The sequence below is a fragment of the Triturus cristatus genome, chromosome 6, assembly GCF_964204655.1.
Source record: "Triturus cristatus chromosome 6, aTriCri1.1, whole genome shotgun sequence".
NCBI classification, from domain to species: Eukaryota; Metazoa; Chordata; class Amphibia; order Caudata; family Salamandridae; genus Triturus; species Triturus cristatus.
This window is the reverse complement of record NC_140589.1, coordinates 1,465,330,557-1,465,350,505: the sequence shown is the minus strand read 5'-3', so window position 1 is coordinate 1,465,350,505 and position 19,949 is coordinate 1,465,330,557. Positions and strand designations below refer to the sequence as shown.

At 41.7% G+C, this 19,949-nt stretch overlaps 1 protein-coding gene across 7 annotated transcripts in view; it reads right to left on the bottom strand.

Annotated features, from left to right (window-relative positions):
• Positions 1-542: 542 nt before the first annotated feature.
• The window catches only part of PELI1 (pellino E3 ubiquitin protein ligase 1), a 253,325-nt gene continuing 233,918 nt past the window's right edge, over positions 543-19,949 (bottom strand). For all 7 annotated transcript variants that reach the window (XM_085612537.1, XM_085612536.1, XM_085612541.1 and 4 more), the window contains 3 exons: positions 7,833-8,030; positions 7,549-7,737; positions 543-2,649 (listed from right to left, as the gene is read on the bottom strand). In XM_085612537.1, coding sequence (XP_085468663.1) covers positions 2,083-2,649; positions 7,549-7,737; positions 7,833-8,030 — 954 coding nt within the window. In that variant the 3' untranslated portion in view covers positions 543-2,082. The remainder of the gene's footprint in view (positions 2,650-7,548; positions 7,738-7,832; positions 8,031-19,949) is intronic.

Sequence of the window (19,949 nt, the reverse complement as noted above, 5' to 3'; positions counted from 1 at the left end):
TCTACAGGAAGAGAGAAAGACAGAACAGAGAAGCAGTTTCAGTAGGCACATAGAAAAAAGGTTTTGCAACCAATGCATGCACAATGGCAGGCCACTGTAAATTGAGCGGCTCCAAAAAATAATCCACCTTTTAATAACAGTCTATATTTCAATCATGTGACAAACTACTGACCATAGTCTGAAGCACACACAACATGCTGTTCCAGCCAACTGGTGAGCACGATGGATAAGCTATAATGAACAGTGACCGGTTTAAAAGCACTTTACCCATTGGACATACACAAAAACAATTGCACAACCCGGGAATGCTCAGAATCTCTAAGATAAGGCGACAGCCCACCAATGTAACATGTTTAATAGTTTCATCATAACCAGGCACAATTTGGGGTTCCCAGAGATCGTGCTCTTCATAAGTCTGGCAATACAGACTCTTGGATTCTTGCGCTTCCTCCCAACAGACAAGAGGAAGTTGGCAACAGCTGATGCTCCACCTTTTTTTTTTTTGTGCAGACGCCAGTGCACAGTAGGAAAAAACACTCACGTTTCAGATTATTTTGCAGTAAATATATTAAACGGACATGCTTAATAGAATACTATGAAGAATGCTGAAAAAGAATATTCAATAGAATCTTTCAATCCAAAACAAATAAGACAAATGTACAATTTAGTCAGCCCACCCACCCACCCCCTTAATCTGCATAAACAAAACTTTCGTGGTAAATCTTTAACCAAATGATGTCTCTGAAAAGGGTTAACTCACATACTTTGAATAAATTATGTTGCAAATAAAAATGGCTATACTGTACAGTCTGAATATAAATGAGTAGAACAAATACGATACAGGGCCTCTGCTCATTCCACTGCATAATGCACTGACAATTATATTAAAAAAATTACAAATCTGTCCAAGTCCATTAAATCGTAGTAGCCATTCATGTAAGCTTTTCAGTTGCATACATTTCCTGAGTGTACCAAAACGAGGGAAAAAGACAACAATGAAGAACAACAAAGACATTTATGGACAAACCAAATATTCATTTTGGGATGTCTAGCCCGCATACGTCATTTGGACACAAGGAAAGTGCGCAACTGTGCTCTCCGCTGGGGAAAACAACAGCTGAATTATTTTACAGGTGACCAATCTTCAATTTCTAATGTTCAGCAAAGTAAACTGCTTATTAATGCTCACATGTTCTAATGCCTAACTTGTTGTATTTGCGTCTAATGTCGAAAATATCAGCTGAGACAGGTAAACTACGTTTCTGGAGCTTATACAATGTAAGTGAACTTTCTGATGAGGCAAAACTTTGTTCCTGAGAAGGAAGTTGCAGTTGTTCAAAGGATTAAAATATAAACCCATGAAACGTTGTTTAAGTTGGAACACTGGAGAACACAGGGAGAAACGGACACTCGAGGTTAAGTTGCATAATGGATATTAAGGTTCAAATTTACAATAAAAAAATCTTCCTTAGTGACCAACTTACGCATTAGTTGGCTTCTTTACCAATCACCTACTTTGCTGCTCTATCTACACTATTTCTAAGCAGTTTGTTTGGTGAAACATACAAATTAGTGCTGATTCAATTGTAGATCAAAAACTATTTCCTTAAACTTGTCTACCTTCAAAAGCAATTCATTCAACGCACTACAGCTTGACAAACTAACCTGCCCAGTGAAACTTGATTTCCAATAAGAAAGATTGCTATAAAAGGTTGCAATTTAGGTTACTATAATTTACAAGGTGTGTCTGAACAGTAAACTAATGTAGTTTGAATTGACAGTATTTTCTTGAGTTACACAAATAACTGTTCAAATACTGATCTCAAGTCATTCAGAAATATTTTATGAAGGCATACAATGTTACGCTGCACAATCCCCTCAAAATAGTTCATTCCCCAAAAAACCACCAAGAATTAGTAATTTTTTTCTGCCTTGGTCTACTTCTAACGAGTAACAAAACAGAGAAATGTCTTCATTTTAAAGCATACTTTCGAAGCCTGGGACATTTGGGAAAGTCAGTCGTTTTAATACAAAGAATAAAGGGACATTGCTCAGCTTGCAGAGTCATTGAGGAACGTTTTGCTAGTCAAGAGGTCCTTGGAAAATAAGTCTGATGTAACCTTGCTCTCCAGCCAATGAATGTGCACAGAAGGGGCAGGCTGCATGGAACGTATGAGTGCCATGTGGAAGAGGGATGTGAGACCAATACGCCGTTGTCTTTTCCGAGCACACATGCCCACATGGACTGAAAGCATGAGTTGGAGGTCCTGCATCAACATAAAATCCAGCTTCAGAGCCAAGCCACAGCGGTACGTAGGGCCCAACTGACCTGCACATTGGACATTCCCTATCCTTCCCATCTCTTTGCTCTTTATTTCCCCAGTTATGGTAACCATGAACATGACCACAGGTCAAGTACACCCATGGCTGCTTTTCATCAACGACATCTTTTCTCTTCATACTAGGAAAGGCTAACGTGTTAAATCCAACAGGACACTGGGGTCTGGCTGCATTTATTTCCTGCCTCAGTGCTTCCAAATGCTTCACAGTGGGGGTACGTGAAAGGCCTTCCGCAGTACGCCACAGCAATGCTGCCCCACAGAGATCTATTAGTGAACCATCTTGAAGTTCATTTGTTTCGCTGTCAACCTGCAAAAGAAGAAATTGCATGGTTAGATAAGATTCTTGCACTCCAAGACTAACAACTGTGCAATACATCTGTTACTATATGGTACTATATACCATTTCATTAACATTCAACAAGTGGCTGTGATGCTCAATTTAAAACAAATCTATGCAGCAGTATTTCACCTATGGTAATTTGACAGCACGAGCCTTGAAGTATTGGCCTCATGTTTCCTAAATTAGTCGTCTGCAAAAGTCATGAAGCCAGTTAACAACGTTGGTTTATTTCTTACGCTGTGCATCATGCAAAGGTTCCTAACCGTGAAACCAGGTCGCAGTCTAAGTAAACAGCTCTGACTTTAAAGAAGATGAATCTGTCCACTCGACCTGGTGACTACTTTGTGGAAGATGCACACCAGGAATCTAAACAGGAATTCACACAAATATCTTCAAATGTTATCTGCCTAACGCTTGGGCTTACAGAATTGCACCTTGAGTATGCTGCTTCATAAAGCTGTTGAAAAGGCACAATAATAGTGTTAGACACATCAATTGAACAAGTGCGCCACACCTTCAAAGGAATCTGGAACTTTTTCTGGTGTCATCGTTAAAGCACAATTGTGCTTTCCACAACCTGAATATTTAGACAAGGAAAATGATACCAGAACAGTACAGTCTTCCATGGGATTAAGGTTGGTGAATATATACCTACTCATCCTGCATTCCAAACATCATTCCAGAGTATATACACAAGAACATTTCCACACTCCCATGTGAAAAAATGTTTAGGCAAAGAGCATTCATTGCATCAATAAATTCAGATTTCTAGATCTTATTTCTCAATGGCTACGAGCATCTCTACAATGAACAGATGTCGATACTGATCCCACCAGACCCAAATCAATCAAGAGTCACTGACACTAGGATGATCTAGAGGTCAGCTTCATGGGATACTCTGTAGAATATTAGGAAACATTAACCTCTGCAGGGGTTCAACCAGCGATCAAGGTCTTGGATAGACCAAAACGCGTTGGGCTGCTTTGTCTACAAAATGCTGGTGCCAATGAATTAAAGGAATTGGAGAACATCAACGCATGTGAGCGCGAGTGGATTTGTTTCTAAGGAAATAACGCGTTGATATATATATATATATATATATATATATAAAAAAAAAACGCCACACTTTTCTCTTCAGAAAGTATACACGGACGCCAAGGAGATTTGCAGTTTTAAAGCTGGTTTAATGGACTGCACACACAACGCATTTCAGCTTTTGCCTTGTTCACGCTAGAGCAAAGTTTTTTCCATTAAAGTTAAATACAAGTCATTATGCGCAAAATAAACAGACTTCTTACTACTGGGGTAATCAGTATACACCCCACCGACTTCGTAATCAAATGGAAAACCATGCCATGTATACTGATTACCCCAGTAGTAATACCACTAGAGCTGTGCCCACTAGGGCTGAATAATTGTGTTTAATGGGTGTATGCTTAAACACCTTTTATCATCATTGGTAGCGCGTGCAGCGTGATTTAGTTTGCACAATTTACTCAATATTAGATTGGCTACACAATTATTTTGTGATAATTGAGTTCAATATCTGCTACCATGCCTGTATTCCTCAGTCTCTATGATATATTGCCTAATATGTGATTTTCGCACTAGGCTAAGATGGCCGCCATGTTACCATTCTCTTGCATTGCATTATTTTGTTGTAAGAAGTCTGTTGGTTATTTTACGCATAATGAATTGTATTTAACTTTAATGGAAAAAACTTTGCTCTAGCGTGAACAAGGCGAAAGCTGAAACGCGTTGTGTGTGCAGTCCATTAAACCAGCTTTAAAACTGCAAATCTCCTTGGCGTCCGTGTATACTTTCTGAAGAGAGAAGTGTGGTGTTTCATAATTGGGGCTGCCGATTACCCCAACACGGACCGTCCTGTTAGACAGCCTTCATCATTATCGGGATTGTTTGTTGATATATATATATATATATATATATACAAACAAAACTTTCTTAGGGATATGTTCCTTTAAGAGCGGTCTGTGTATAGGGCAACTCCAAGTGACTTCGCACTGGCTGTCAAAGAGTGAATGAGGCCATGAAGGTTCACAGAGGTTAGCCAGGGTTAGATCAAGCTTTGTCAGGTGCTGCTGAGAGAACAAGGGGAATTCTGTCTTAATCTGTTTGAATTTTAGGTACTGCATCATGTATAGATCTGAATTCACTTGAGGCATGCGGTCAGTTGCGGAGCGCCCTCCGAAGAGGTTATGAGGTAGTTAGTTGTGTTTATTTAGGATATTGATGAATCTTGATAGTATTGGACGTAAACATGGTAACAAGTAGAGTCCTTGTCATGAGCTGGCTACTTTTCAGAGCATGAGGAGAGGACTACTCCAGTCTCTGCTCAACAAAAAAACACTTCACTTGATAGTATGATTGAAAGTATGACGAATGAACCTGGAAAAAGTAAAGATTTGACCAAATCCTTAGTCAAAAATCAGGTGTGAAACCTAACCTGTCCTCTGAGATCCTACTCCCAGCAGCTGGAAAAAATGAATTGGCTGAGGCAACTGTCAGTACAGAGTATCAAGGGAAGGGAAAGCTTCTGGAACTTTATATGAACAGCACACTTTTCCTAAGCTTTCAATATAAGTGTATGAAGCAGCATTTTCTCCGCTCCTTTCTATTGTACACTTTCATCCCACTTGCTACAATGCACATTGGAAACTGTTCATTTGGTGTCCAATAGTCTTTATTCAGTTAAACAAAAAGTGCCCAATAGGCTACTAAAGCGTACTGTTCATCACATGGATACAGGCCCCCTGTGTTATAATTCAAATGACAATACACCTACGAAACGTGCACTGGGGTCCAAGCATGCAGCAGGAAATGATTCAGATGTTTACAGCTATCAATTAAGATCCTACGATTCTGAAGTAATGGCTTGCTACAGCCTTACCGCTGTTCTTTCCAGTTTGTGCAGTGTACACAGGTCTCAGCAATGCATTCATAAAGCAAAGTATCTTGCCCAACCATACGACTGTTTGTATAGTGACATACAGTATGCATGATACAAAATGATTTACATGGTAGTAAGTTGCAAAGCACTTGGGAACACCACCATGGTAGCTCGGCAGGGTGCTGTGAGAATAGAGAGAAGGGGTGCTGACAGATCAAGTATGAAGTACTGACAAATTAAATGAAAAAGTACAGCCTAAAACAGAAGGGAGAGTAGTCTTGACTTGGATGCACAGACTGGAACTGCTGTAAAGGTATGTTCTTCTGCCCATGTAACTAGGGTGGGTTCTTCTGACTGAAACGGATCGACATAAGGTGCCAGTAGGTTGGACAGCCAATGTTGAATGGGACTATGCCAAATATGCTTTATCTGGGACTGCCATTCCCCTAAAGTTTAATACAAGTGACATATGTTGACATCACACATCACCTTGAGATTAAGTCATTCTGATTCAGTTGTCAAGAAGCATCACTGGATGTTGATAAAGTATAGTGTGAATTTTAAGACGCCATCAAATATGTTTTTTTAAAAGCACTTTTGCATTTCAGTAACAAGATCTGCCCTTATGTACCCGACTAAACCCCGAGTTCAAGTTCTCTCGGCCTCATTCAAGTAGAAAGGACAGTGTGCCTTGTGAACAAAGCACCTAGATTCTAAAATGAGCACCCAGTAGGAATATGTTCTGGTAGCACTTTGGTGAAATTTGAGAAATTATTAAAAGCTTTCCACTTACATCCGAGTTTTGCTGTTCCTTCGCTGTAGTGCTCAATTTCTCGTATGGAGGGTGTATTTAGACAGCACAGGATATGACTGAAATAGACTTGGTGCCTAATTGCATAATAAAACAAAAAGCCACTACTGCCCCAAGGTTGTGGTGGTCAAGACTGAGTCTCTGAATGATCAAGGGAGAGGAAGACTGGCTAGGCATACTAGACTCTGGCTGGCACTGGCGGCGAGTGTTGCAAAACAGAACATCGCCAGGTGCTGGTGTGCGCCCCTTCCCAGTCAGTGATAGAATGGGAGAACGATTTAGACTGGTGACAGCGAGCGGCAGTAGTAGTATACAAAAGCAGGGTGTGTGTGAAAAAAATGGGAAAAAATATGGTCTCCATGACGCGGATACAGAGGTACATAGGCCTGGGGCCCACGATATTGTTCTACTTACTTTGCAATGTATGATAATGTATCTGCTGTAACTTATCTCCTGGTCTTGGCAAGAACCTGAATATCATGCTTATTTCTACGACGATTGCGTTTGTCCAATCCCCCCTAGGCTATACTTTCATTATCAACCAACCAAGTGCTGTAAATGCATATATGTTTCATAATGTACTGTCTTATGAGCTTGTTCAATAAAAAGATTTCTAAAAAAAAAAAAAAAAAAGTCAATCTCTGGAAGTATCCAAAATGTTCTAATCCTACATGCAAGGAGCCCCTCTCAGTTTCTCGAACTACGGCGCTTTGTCCAAAGTAGACCTGGTGCCATAAAGCAATTTGTGTGGGTGTGTGAATCAGTAAAAGCAATAGGGTGGGGAGGCAAATGGTAAACCTTAAGAGAACCACATCTAAGGAAAGGAAGCCATCAGTGCCAGAAATATATGAAGAGTAACATTTAGTCGGACATAAAAGATAAAAGGAAAAAATCTTTTACTTCTGGTAACACAATAAATCTGCCCGGGGAGACACTAAAACATTATGAGAACTACTGAACTATACAGATCTTTTAGAAGACATGAACGTACAAAAGATATCTTCCGCCCAGAGTCAAAGACAACAGCAACCTTTACCCTGCTCATCAGCGCATGGAACAGTTTTACTGTAGCCTACAAATTATATACGCAGAACGGGGCCTTTAGTTTGCCTTCAGAACCGTATTGTCTTTAAAGATTATTACTTACCATTTTTCCTCTCTGCTGAGCCGATCTGGTATCTCGCAAGGTGAACACATTCCCACACACTGAAATTTCTCTCCATACACCGGGCTTGGAGTCTTCAGTGAATCCATTGCGCGGATGCATAACAAGGACTCCGTTTGTAGTTAAGCCATCCATCTGTCCATCCGACGTCTTCCACTTGGCAGCCTTTTCCTGCAAGGAAGAACATCAAGGATGATAAAGCTTTCAACCAAAATTGAATTGAGGAGTGGCCTCTTACAACACTAGGCTGAAAACATAATATTTACCCCAAGAAAGATGTTTTTGGACGAGTCAAAGCCTGCTGCATAGATCCTTGCTGTGAAAGGAGGATTTCGCTCACAAATGATTCTGCAGGCAAACCTTGATATTGTGCTTTGCACAGACTGCGTATCTGTATTGCTCTGGCTACCAGGGACAGTGTCCGTTACAACAAAGTCAATGGGACTTTCTGTTGACCGGCCAATCTAGAAGGGAAAAGCAAAAATAATTGAACATTCTAGTACATAAAGTCACCTTAAATTACAACAGTCTGAAATACATCAAAATGTTTCAATCTTTGCAAAGGTCCTTCGCATTGTAAATATTTATATACAGGTTGTACTATTTGAATTTTCTCCTCTGAACGAGGGATATAGGATAGCCAAAATTATAAATATTTTAAATATCTGTTGTGATTAATGTTTTATTTCATGTCAATTATAATTCCCATGAAAGGACACAGTGATGTTCTGTGTCAAAAATTCTTGAATTGTGAAACTTTAAAACAAACATTCACCAAGATATAGTTGAAGATACATTTATAAACTACTCCATGGTTTCATGTCTTATATTGCTGTAACACACTTGATGGAACGATAGGTGTGCAATACACATTCCCATTATGGGTTCGCTCGCTTGTTTTTTTTATACAGAAACTCTTTTACAAAGATTTTGCTGTCAGACTTGTGTGTTTTTAATGCTGTAAATAAAAGGTTTCACAGTTACTGGATTCAGTGATACGTATCGCCGACTAACTGATGAAAGGCTATTGTGAGCCCTTCATCAGTGACCTGCTGATACGAACATAAGATACCTGTTAAAAAATTCATTCCCCAAAAAACCTTCAGTGGAAGGGACTTTGTTACAATGAAAAAAAAAGCACAAAAAAAAACACTGAAACTTGCCAGTTATGGAAAACCGCACAACCATAATCACCCAAACACACTGCTTGTGACCTTACACAAGCTCATTACAGACATTCACAGGGTTCAAGATCAGTGAATGGGAGAGAAGGGAGATGGTGCCATAGCGTTCAAATGTCCGAGGTCTAGCACCTTTGATGGCCTTCAATGAAATGTTTGCATAAACTACTTTGCCTGACATCCAAAAGGTGCTTTCAAATTCATCATCAGTTCTCAAATATATTCATGGAACACAGAATCCGGTTACATGCCAGCAGACATTCACAAATGTTTACAGAAAGAAGATTATGATACTCAACTTTGTGGGAACAATGCTCAACGGTCTCTTGTCCAACCATAAGAAACAGCAAACTCATTTGAGACATAATTGATGAAATGGTTTTCAAACGCAATATTAAAACTTAGGGGTTAGGCTGGAACCCTTCCAAACCTCACATGATCAGATTTTCAGTCAAAGCATCTATAGTTTACTTTGGAGTGTGCCGACTACAATCATCGTAACTAATATTATTGTGTTCTAGTAAACAGTTTCAGACCATAAAGTTATATTTGATCCCCCACAAAAACTCTGAAACACAGCAAACTGCTGTAGAACGCTCCTCCTAACAGCCATAGCCAGAAACATAGAATCTCTGCCAGTGACCAAGCTATCTTGACCTCTTAAAGAAACAGGGTAGCCACGGCTCGTCGATTGAATAAATGGTGCATGACGCATACTATATCCTTTCTCACATACCTTTAACAAGCATTTGCAATGCAATCGGTCTGACATTTGCGAGAGTTTAAGCTATTGGCATTGTAAATGACAATGCCTTTGTTTTGATAATTAACACATAAATAAAAGGCATTGTCATTTACAATACCAGTAGCTCAAACATGTGTAAATGCGAGACCTCGACTGCCACGGGCTGCTTGGAACGGGACAGGCTGCTTGGAACGGGACAGGCTGCTTGGAACGTGAAAACGAGCTTGGCGCGCTGAAAGTTGCAGGAAAGTATGTCACGCCTGCAGTAGGAAAAAGGCATTAAAGAAAATAGTGCTTACAGACTAAATAAGACATACCGTGTAACAAAGGAGGTAAAAGGGCCCGTCCTCATGGAAGGTTACAAACGAAGACAAGGCGGTATTAAGGAGGGACCAACAAGTCTATTAAGTAATCAGAAGTCAGTATTTACGAAGGACAATGACACAAGCCAATGACAAATATGGGCAGAGAGTGGGCAGGGCTTCAAGGCCATACTCTAATACAGCACGCCTCAGAGTATCGCATGCGCTGCCCAAGCTTGACCTAAAAATGAGCATGCTAACAGCAGCGACAAGTTCCAACCATACACAAAGTTTTGCCTGTAAACACTGTGGACAGTCTGACGTACTATATGAATGCTAGATAACATAACATCCACTATTTTAAATTAGAACACCAAGGTCACATCTAACCAGGCAGAAAGGTAAAAGCTCAGGCACTAACAGAGAACAAAGAGTTTCTGCCATGTTACGTCCTTTAACATTACCTACAGTACTGCTAAGAAAGACAAGGGTTTGTCCAAATGTCCATATTAAACTAGATTGCAAAGCTCCATGAGGGGCGCCTGTTGGCAAAACGGCGCCACAGATCTCAAAACCAAGCCTTACACTGTAAGATAAGCCAACATCTAAAATCGATATTATTCGTGATGCAGGAGCTGGTAAAGCAAAATGAGTCCACTGCGTGGTACCTTTGGGATTAAGCAACACAGAATGCAGGGCATGCGCTTCTGCTCTAAACGCTACTCGTCTCTAAATACCATCCAATAAATGACATTCACAATATCATGTTTCCGATCTATGGCGTCCTAAAGGCATACAAGACAATTTACAGAGGGCTTGAATGCATATGCAGTGCTTTGATGCACTGTTTTGACAGCATGCCTCCGGAAACTATTTGCCACAAATATATTATACACAAATGTGACCAGAGGAATTGCTTAAAGGCGGCAAATAATTAATCCAAAGTTTCACTGATAAGAACGGCCATACATTGTTTTCCAGCTGGCACCAGGACTGAAGTAGGTCTGGGCTAGAAAGAGCAGCATTTCACAGCAGAAGACTTTAGGATTTTATTGAATGATGTTGACCATGTACCTTTTGAAGGTTAAGTTGAGATGGGCAAGGTTCCCTCATTGATGTACTCGGGGTATCGTTTACTTTGGTACATTTGAGTTAGGGTTGAAACAGACTAAGAGACCTCTCCAATTTGAATAAAAACTGTTTTAGATACGAAGGAGGAATTAGTGGCCTTTTCGGGATAGACTTTCAGAATCCATTACAATGTAAATGATTGTCACAACCGCCATGGGCAGGTCTCTTTTAGATGCAAAGAATTAAGCAACCAACAATTTTCTTTTATCCTTGTGGTCTTAAAGAACAAAATCATCAATGGCAATTGGGGCTTTGCCCTGCCACCACAAGGCAAACCTCTAGATTTATGAAAAAGACCCAGCTCTCCGGCTAATTTTCACTTTAAGATTTAATCTGACTGGCCTTTGAATGCTTGGTCGCTATTAAACTTCAACACATACAAAAATAAACCTTACAATCATTTTCGGGAGATTTTGTCACACTAAATACCAATCTATATTAGTAATTCAGTAAATCACTACCTTAACTTGAAAAACAGACCACCTTCGTACATTGCTGAGAATTTCAGCTACGAGTGTAAGTTATTTTAGGTCATATAATGTCTAGAATCTAACATTGCATTTTTCAATATGTAGGAATAAGCTAAAGAAATATAAAATATAGATGAAGTAACATTAAAAAAAATATCCCAAAACTCGCAATGCTACTACTATTTACCCAATGTGGTCTTGTAATAGTTACACATTTACCATCAAAAACAAATGGAGAGAGAAAGAGGGGGGACCTACCCCAATGCTGTATTTAACTTTATTTTTTCAGGGAAGATAAATAAACTCAGCGCTGTAAATCATAATTCACATTTGGTTGTTTTTTTCGAGCTTTGAGACCACTGACAAACATTCACCAAGAAGGCTTAACCATGCAATATTTTATAATATATAGTTATCTATGCGATTCTGCTTGTGTGCATCGGTAGGGACTCTGCTTACACAATACACTGTCACAAACAAACCTCATGAAACGTTTAACCCTAGTCCATAAATGTGTACTTTATGAAACCATGAATATGAATGTTATTGTCCAAATAAGGCAGGACAAGCCAAAGATGAAAGGTAAGGACTAAAGTGTATTACTAGCGAACAGATTCTCTGGAGTGACAGGAGTTGTTACGATTGGCATTATTGTATGTTTAGGGACTGCATACTTATTCCAAGAGATCGACTATTTTATACAGGTAGCAGTTAATTATAGAAAATTAATTTTCAGTTTGAAAACAATGCATGCATCAGAGGTTTGTTTAGCAACCTAATACACAAACCTCTAGAAATAAACGTCTTAGCAGGTATTTTTTCAATTTCAAAACTAAATTCAGATGTGTTACAACCTCATTTGTCATGGTGACAAGATAATAAGACAAAAAAGTGCTTCAATACAAGAAGCAAAATTGCTGCCTCATTCCAAAAAGTAGCCTTAGAGTGCGACCTTGTTTATGCAACTGACAAAGACACAATGCATGTTTAAACTCTGCAAATCGCTGGTTACAGAAAATAGCTTTAATTTGTCAGGATGAAGTGATTTTTCACTTGGGCTGCAAGAATTTCATACCTAGAGTTTGCTATCCCCACTTGAATACACAGCAGGCATGAGTACCTAACAAGCAGCATTGTTTAGATATTAAATGGGGCAGCCAACACAAACGTCAGAAGATGGGATTAGCAGGCCTGCCGCAAACAGGCAGGAAGGGCCAGTGTCACCTATGCTTTATTACAAAAAAATATATGAAGGAATGAAATAAAGTACGTTTTTCAAAATGTACTTCGCACTGCGAGTATGAGCACTGATGCTCAACTGTACAGAGCAAAGACATGCCGGCGTTAAGGACTAGCGATGATCTGACATATTTCTGTATAGAGCCATGCAAAGCTTTTCTGAAAATCACAGCTAAGGGAGCCAATTCATATGTATAAGAGCTCCTGCTCCTCTCAGAATGCGGCTGACAACAATGTTGCGACACGCATTGGTCACAGCCTGTTTTAGGCATTAATACAGATGTCCATCATAACCTTTTTGAACACTGCAAGATTAAAAACATATTTAAATAAAGTTCTTTCATTTAAACTAGGATAGGTCTTAAAATAAACTCTCTTGGAAAGCTGACAAACCTGAGTAATGATTCCATGTATTTCTAAAAATTAGGCAAACACAACTGTAAAATATCAGGTTATAACGAACTACTGCTCAGTTCAGTGTGTCACACAAAGCTTAGTCTGAGACATTGTTTTAGGAAGTCATGAGACTCCTCTATAAAATGGCATACAAATAGACAACTGTATATGGTTACAGCGGGCCTATGTCAAACATTACTGCTGACCAGCCAATTGGAAAACATCGTCCTCTAGAATGGAGCTGTACAACTCAAAAATGTAATTAGCAGAAACCAATTACAAACTGAATACCGATTACTAATATGTTTTAAAAATACTATTTGAAACTGTAGCTCATTTATCATACATTAAAGGAATTCAAACTAAATTTAATTCCGGACAAGCAAAAACCAAACCTACTATTTTTGGGATAACTTCCAAACATAATCCTTTAACTGCTCAATCACACTGTTCATCTACGCAAACAATCCATAACAGCCAACTAACACCAACCACATTATTATGAATCACCAACTTTTCTTAAGTACCCTCATGCACACTCTGTACTGTTCACGACTTTGGACAGCCAAACTGGCGTAATGTGTACATGACAAACCAAGGCTCAGCAATAGTGCAATACTGGCTAAAGATCCATATCTCAGATTTATGCTAACAGAGCCCCCGTGCATTTACGGACTACACAAGCTGCACTCCAAGCACTAGAACTAGATCACACCTTCACCAGACTTTGACATTGTTTATCGTGACACCCCCACTTCTGCAAACGTATGGAATTGCTGTGTCTGCCTTATTGCAAGTATTAGAAGTCATAGATTGTTTTCAAATAAAATTAAAATACCCAAAGCACTAACAAGACCTACAATGTTCTTTCCGTCAGTCTTGGAAAGATATTTGCGGCCTAGCTTACTGGTGCATGGGCTCTGAAATGGGATCACCGGGTTAAGTTGTCATAAAATCAAATAGTTATTGAACCAAAATGTTCAATGACGAGTGGTTAAATGGGGGGTTTTCATTTCGTATAAAGTACTCCTTATTGGAAAAGCCTCTGTGGTAAATTAGAGGTGAGTTTTCCATGCCAATCAATATGTGCACTTCGTATCAGCACTCTTCTAAATGAAGCTTGCAGCCAGCAAAACAAACAAAAGGAACACCAACATTTTCCCCTCTGACCCTGCAAAACTATGTTCTTTGAAAGGCCGTGAACCAAAGATCTTGCTCAAAGGCTTCAGATCAGAGCTCCCCACCCGCTTGGTTTCGGATAGGATATTCGTTAGTAGATGTCGAAACTTTAAGGGCCACTGCCGACGAAAGGAAACCTCAGACCTGGCCGCCTCCTTCCCTCGCACATAAACAACCAGCTGCAATCTACCTAATGACCACCTTGACACGGCGGCTCTTTGCTGAAATGCAGAAAGGGCTCGCAGCTACTGACTGACTGACTGACTGACTGACTGAGTTATTTATTAAGCGCACTTATGCCGAGGCGTCTTGGCGCTGTGATTGAAGGGACGAGGTGGGGCTAGCTTAAGATTTGGTGAACAGCCAGGTCTTCAAGGCCTTTCTAAACGGGGTCATGTTAGTTCCCAAACGAAGTGCTGTTGGTAGAGTGTTCCAAAGTTTTGCTGCTTGGAACGAAAAGGCCCTGCCTCCCCATCGCGCCCTCTTAAATTTTGAAGGGCAAACTAGGCCCATAGTAGAAGATCTGAGTGTGCGAGGGGGGACATAAGTAGAAAATAAGGATTTCATGTCATCAGCCCCTCCTCCATGTACAGCCTTATGCACTAGACATAAAGTCTTAAACTGGATCCTGTTACGAACAGGAAGCCAATGGAGCTTCCTCATGTAAGAAGATGTGGGATGATGCTTCGGAAGATCAAGCAGAACTCTAACAGCCGCATTTTGCAAAGATTGAAGCTTAGCAAGTTGACGCTCCCCAGTCCCGATGTACAATGCGTTGCAGTAGTCAATACGGGAGAGGACTAGGGCCCCCACTACTGTTTTCCGCAAGGTAAACGGGATGAAAGGGAGGACCTTCCGAAGTATTTTAATCATGAGGAAACAGGCCGAGGTCACCTGATTGACTTGGAACGTCAATGAAAGGTCTTTGTCCATCAGGAATCCCAGGTTCTTTACTTTTGGTGCGGGGACTGGACAGATGCCCGCCTCAGATGGCCACCAGAGATGGTTCCAGATGGACGGCTTGTGGCCAAATTCTATCACCTCCGTCTTCTCAGTGTTAAGTTTTAGAAAGTTTCGGCTCATCCAGCTCATCACTTTGGATAGACAGGTTTTAAATTTCTCCGCTGTAGCTTCAACACTTTGTGACAGGGACACTACTAGCTGTGTGTCGTCAGCGTAAGAAACCAAGTTTAACCCATGATCCTTTATTAATTTAGCCAGTGGGGTAACATAAAGATTAAACAATGTGGGGGATAATGCTGAACCCTGAGGCACACCACAAGGAAGAGGAAGTTCTTCAGACTGAAGACCATCCCAGTGGATCTGCTGACATCTGGACTCGAGAAAGGATTGGAGGAGCGCCAGAGCAGAGTCCTTTATGCCCAGCTGGATCAGTCTGTCACGTAGAACTACATGGTTAACGGTGTCAAACGCCGCCGTTAGGTCCAGTAAGACAAGAGTGGCCCTGCCCCCACTGTCCATGGCTCTTCGGATTTCCTCTGTAGCCATAATTAAGGCAGATTCAGTGGAGTGGCGCGGTCTGAAACCGTGTTGTGTGGTATCTAAGGCACTGCTAGTATCGATGAATTGCATTAGCTCCTGATTGATCACTTTTTCCAAGACTTTGGCAGGCAAAGGAAGACAAGATATAGGGCGATAATGTTTTGTGACCTGGGGGTCAAGTGCAGGCTTCTTAAGAATCGGCCTTATACACGCCTTTTTCCAGGTTGAAGGAAAGACACCTGAGCTAATGATCTCATTTAGCAGGGGAGTCAGAGATGCGCTTATCACCGTAGGAGCCAGGTGATAAATGCGAGGAGGGCAGGGATCTAGAGGAGATCCAGATTTGATTTGGAGAAGTATGTCACTGACCTGTTTCTCACTGAGAGGAGAAAATTGGGACAGGCTGTGGAGTGGTGTAAGGAACTCCAAAGGCTGACCTATGTTATTCCCAGGAGCAGATTGGAGTTCCTGGAGTTCCTTATAGACATCTTGAATCTTGCGTTGAAAAAAAAGGGCAAGATTGTCGATGAATTTTTGGTCAGGACAAAAAATGGAATCATTGGGACTCCTAGAAAGCAGAGTCACTATTTTGAAGAGTTCCTTCGACGAACTATTAGCCTCTTGGATTTTATTAGTAAAGTAAGTGACTTTGGCTTGTTTTATTAAGGACTTGTACATATCCAGAGTACGATTGTACTCCTTCTTTAATGCAGGACTATAATCTGATCTCCAAAGACGTTCCTGCCGTCTGCATTTGATTTTAGCAAGTTTCAGTTCTGGTGTGTACCAAGGTGAAGTCAAAAGGCGTTTTTTTGGCTGAGTAGATTTCACTGGGGCTAGGTTGTCAATTGCCTTGCTGATCCAGGAATCAAATTTGATAGCCCCGTCATTGCTATCTTTAGGGAGAGGGATACCCTCTAGCAAGGCTTGAGCTAGTTCGGTACCTTGGATGTTGTTCCAAGGGCGAGTGTTGACCAGCCGAGGGCGGGATTTTCGTCCCGTTATAAGTAGATGGAGGTCCACCTTAAAGAGGATTACTGCGTGGTCCGTCCAAGGGACCCGTTGAATATTTTTAACAGCAATCCTATCGTTATTGGTGAAGATTCCATCTAAAGTATGGCCTGCCAAGTGGGTGGATTGAGTTATGATTTGGCGGAGTCCATAACCTGCCATGATGTCAACAAGGTTGGAGGAGTCTGAGCTGGTAGAATCTTCTAGGTGGAAATTAAAATCACCTAGGACTGTAAGAGTTGTGGTATCATAACACGATTCAAGGAAGGTCTGTAGAGATTTTGTGAAAGGGGCTCTTACTCCAGGGGGTCGATAGACCAGGAGGCCGGATAGAAGTTCCACATTATTAAGTTTTATAATAAATGACATGGCTTCGGCCTCTAGTAAGGATTCTAGTTTAAAGGAAACTTTGAGGTGGGAGCGATAGATAAGCGCAATACCCCCCCCAACCGATCCTGTCCGGTCTATATGCGCCAATGAATATCCAGGGGGGACCGCAATGTTCCAGTCTGGAGCAGAGGTAACCGATGACCAGGTTTCTGTAAGAAAAATCAGGTCAGAACTGGTGGCTGAGATGAGATCCTCCAGTTCGTACTTATGTTTTGCCATTGACCTAGTGTTCAGGAGAATACAGAGCAGCTCCTTACACGATTTTGCGGTAATGGCCGAGCTAACCTTCCGATCACGGGGGACTTTTTGTTCAGAACATTGAATTGGAGGGCTAGGATCGGAGTGATTCAGAGGGCCAGAGGTACCATAAGGCGCAAAGAAGGCCGTCTTTAGGCCACACATTGAGCAGCAGTTAGGGCCTATTGCATCATGGTCGACCAAAGGAGTCGGCCGCGGACATTTACCAGTGTTTAGGGCGCGTAGTTCATCCGGCTGGTACCCAAGTCTGATACCGGTCGTACGGCACATGGCGCTGGTCGCGGTCTTGGCGCGGACGGGCGCAGACGGGCTTGCCTTTGGCGCGCCTTCGGCGCGCCGCCGGCGCGCCCGCTGCGCGCGTCCGCTGCGCGGTCGCGTCATAGCGTGCTTTATAGTGTGCGACCCGGAAACTAGAGCGCTGACTCACTTCGGGAGGGCTGCTCCGAAATGGGCTACGCGCTGAAATGTAATTGCACACAGATTCCCCTCGTTAAAAATATGTTAAAATCACAGTACAAATTCAACAGGAGCAATCAATGTTTTAAAAGTATAAGATTTTAAGAAGCGGTGGTCTGAGCAACAATCTAAACAGTCTCTCTCTCCCCCCTTCGATCAGGTGCGCGGTCGCGTCATAGCGTGCTTTATAGTGTGCGACCCGGAAACTAGAGCGCTGACTCACTTCGGGAGGGCTGCTCCGAAATGGGCTACGCGCTGAAATGTAATTGCACACAGATTCCCCTCGTTAAAAATATGTTAAAATCACAGTACAAATTCAACAGGAGCAATCAATGTTTTAAAAGTATAAGATTTTAAGAAGCGGTGGTCTGAGCAACAATCTAAACAGTCTCTCTCTCCCCCCTTCGATCAGGTGCGCGGTCGCGTCATAGCGTGCTTTATAGTGTGCGACCCGGAAACTAGAGCGCTGACTCACTTCGGGAGGGCTGCTCCGAAATGGGCTACGCGCTGAAATGTAATTGCACACAGATTCCCCTCGTTAAAAATATGTTAAAATCACAGTACAAATTCAACAGGAGCAATCAATGTTTTAAAAGTATAAGATTTTAAGAAGCGGTGGTCTGAGCAACAATCTAAACAGTCTCTCTCTCCCCCCTTAGCTACAACTAAACCTCAATCTTCCCCATTTCCCCTGAGCACTGCACCACGCGCCGGCAGTCTCGGTGACGGTGTCCGCGCGACACGTGATGTCTGCGCAGTGCAGACAAGCTCTACGCGCCTGCCTGACCCTACAATGCTACGCTGCGCAGTAACCGCAGCCGATACGGCGTTTTAAACCAACATGCCGCGATGTCGTCATGTTACACACCTGAAACGATTCCTTGAAGGCCTCTTTGCGTTGATATCTTTCCGAAGTGTTGAGAACTGCTATGGTAGTTTTTTCAACTATGATTTTCACACCACACATCGAGAAGCCAATTGCATACTTTGTTTTTCAAGGGGCAAAAACACTCCTTGGCCTGCTTTTCAGCAGCCCTCAATTACGGATTAAATTTTGTCCTCGGCTAGTAGCGGGTTATGAGCACCTCTAAAACCGATGGGCACTTCGGCACCACTGGATACGATCCATATAGCCAGGGAACAAAGGGGCACAAGGGCATCCAGGGTGAACGACTAGCTACAATTCTACAGTGAACTCCCATAATTGGAAGACACATGCGTAGCCAGCACAGACACTCGTATCCAAGCTACATGCTCTGACAAGTGAGGGGGGGGGGGGTCTTCCCTTGACCTCCTGGGTAGAGGAGGCCACAGAGACCACTGTGTAGCCCCACATAATTAATCAGACATTACGCATCATCGAAATTGTTATTCCCCCACATGAAGACTACACTATGCAAACGAGGAAGTTGTGCACACTGGGGTATTGAGGAGGAGCAAAGACTTGGGGCCATGCAAGGAACAGGAAACGTACCCTGAAATAAATGTCATACATTACTGAAAGGAAAACGGATCATAAGAAATTCGATGAGTACAAGTTATAGGAGGTAATCACGCTGTACAGACAGACAACAGTCAATCACCTTTTTAATTGGGATGCATGTATTCACATAATGTAGCATCACATTTGTGAGGACAAATTAGCCCTATTAAATGTGCAGTCATACTTTATGAATCCAGCACAGAGTGTACAAGAGGACAGAAAGAGCGAACGAAAAAAGAGGAGGTCTGTGCAACCATGCTAGCTTTCGTAGGTACGGTGCAAGTAATGTACATTGAAACAGCTATTTTCGTTCATACCACAAAGTAAGTGTGGGAGTGGGTGGAAAGAGTGGCTAACAGGAGAGAAAACAGAAAAGGACCTTACCAAAACTGACGAACAGACGAAATTATCCAACAGAAGGAACACATATATGAAAAAGAAGTACAACTGAGGGTAAAAATCCCCTACAAACAATTCAATAGATCCTAGATCCGAGATCCAGAATGGGGTGCACAGTGCCATATAGCTGCAATATAAGAAAGTATATGTAGTACACACTCTAGCCCCCTTCGTATAGTGGTACCCTTCTATTGAACCATTTTGGTACCTCAACTTTTCACAAAAAGGAGAGGTAGAAGG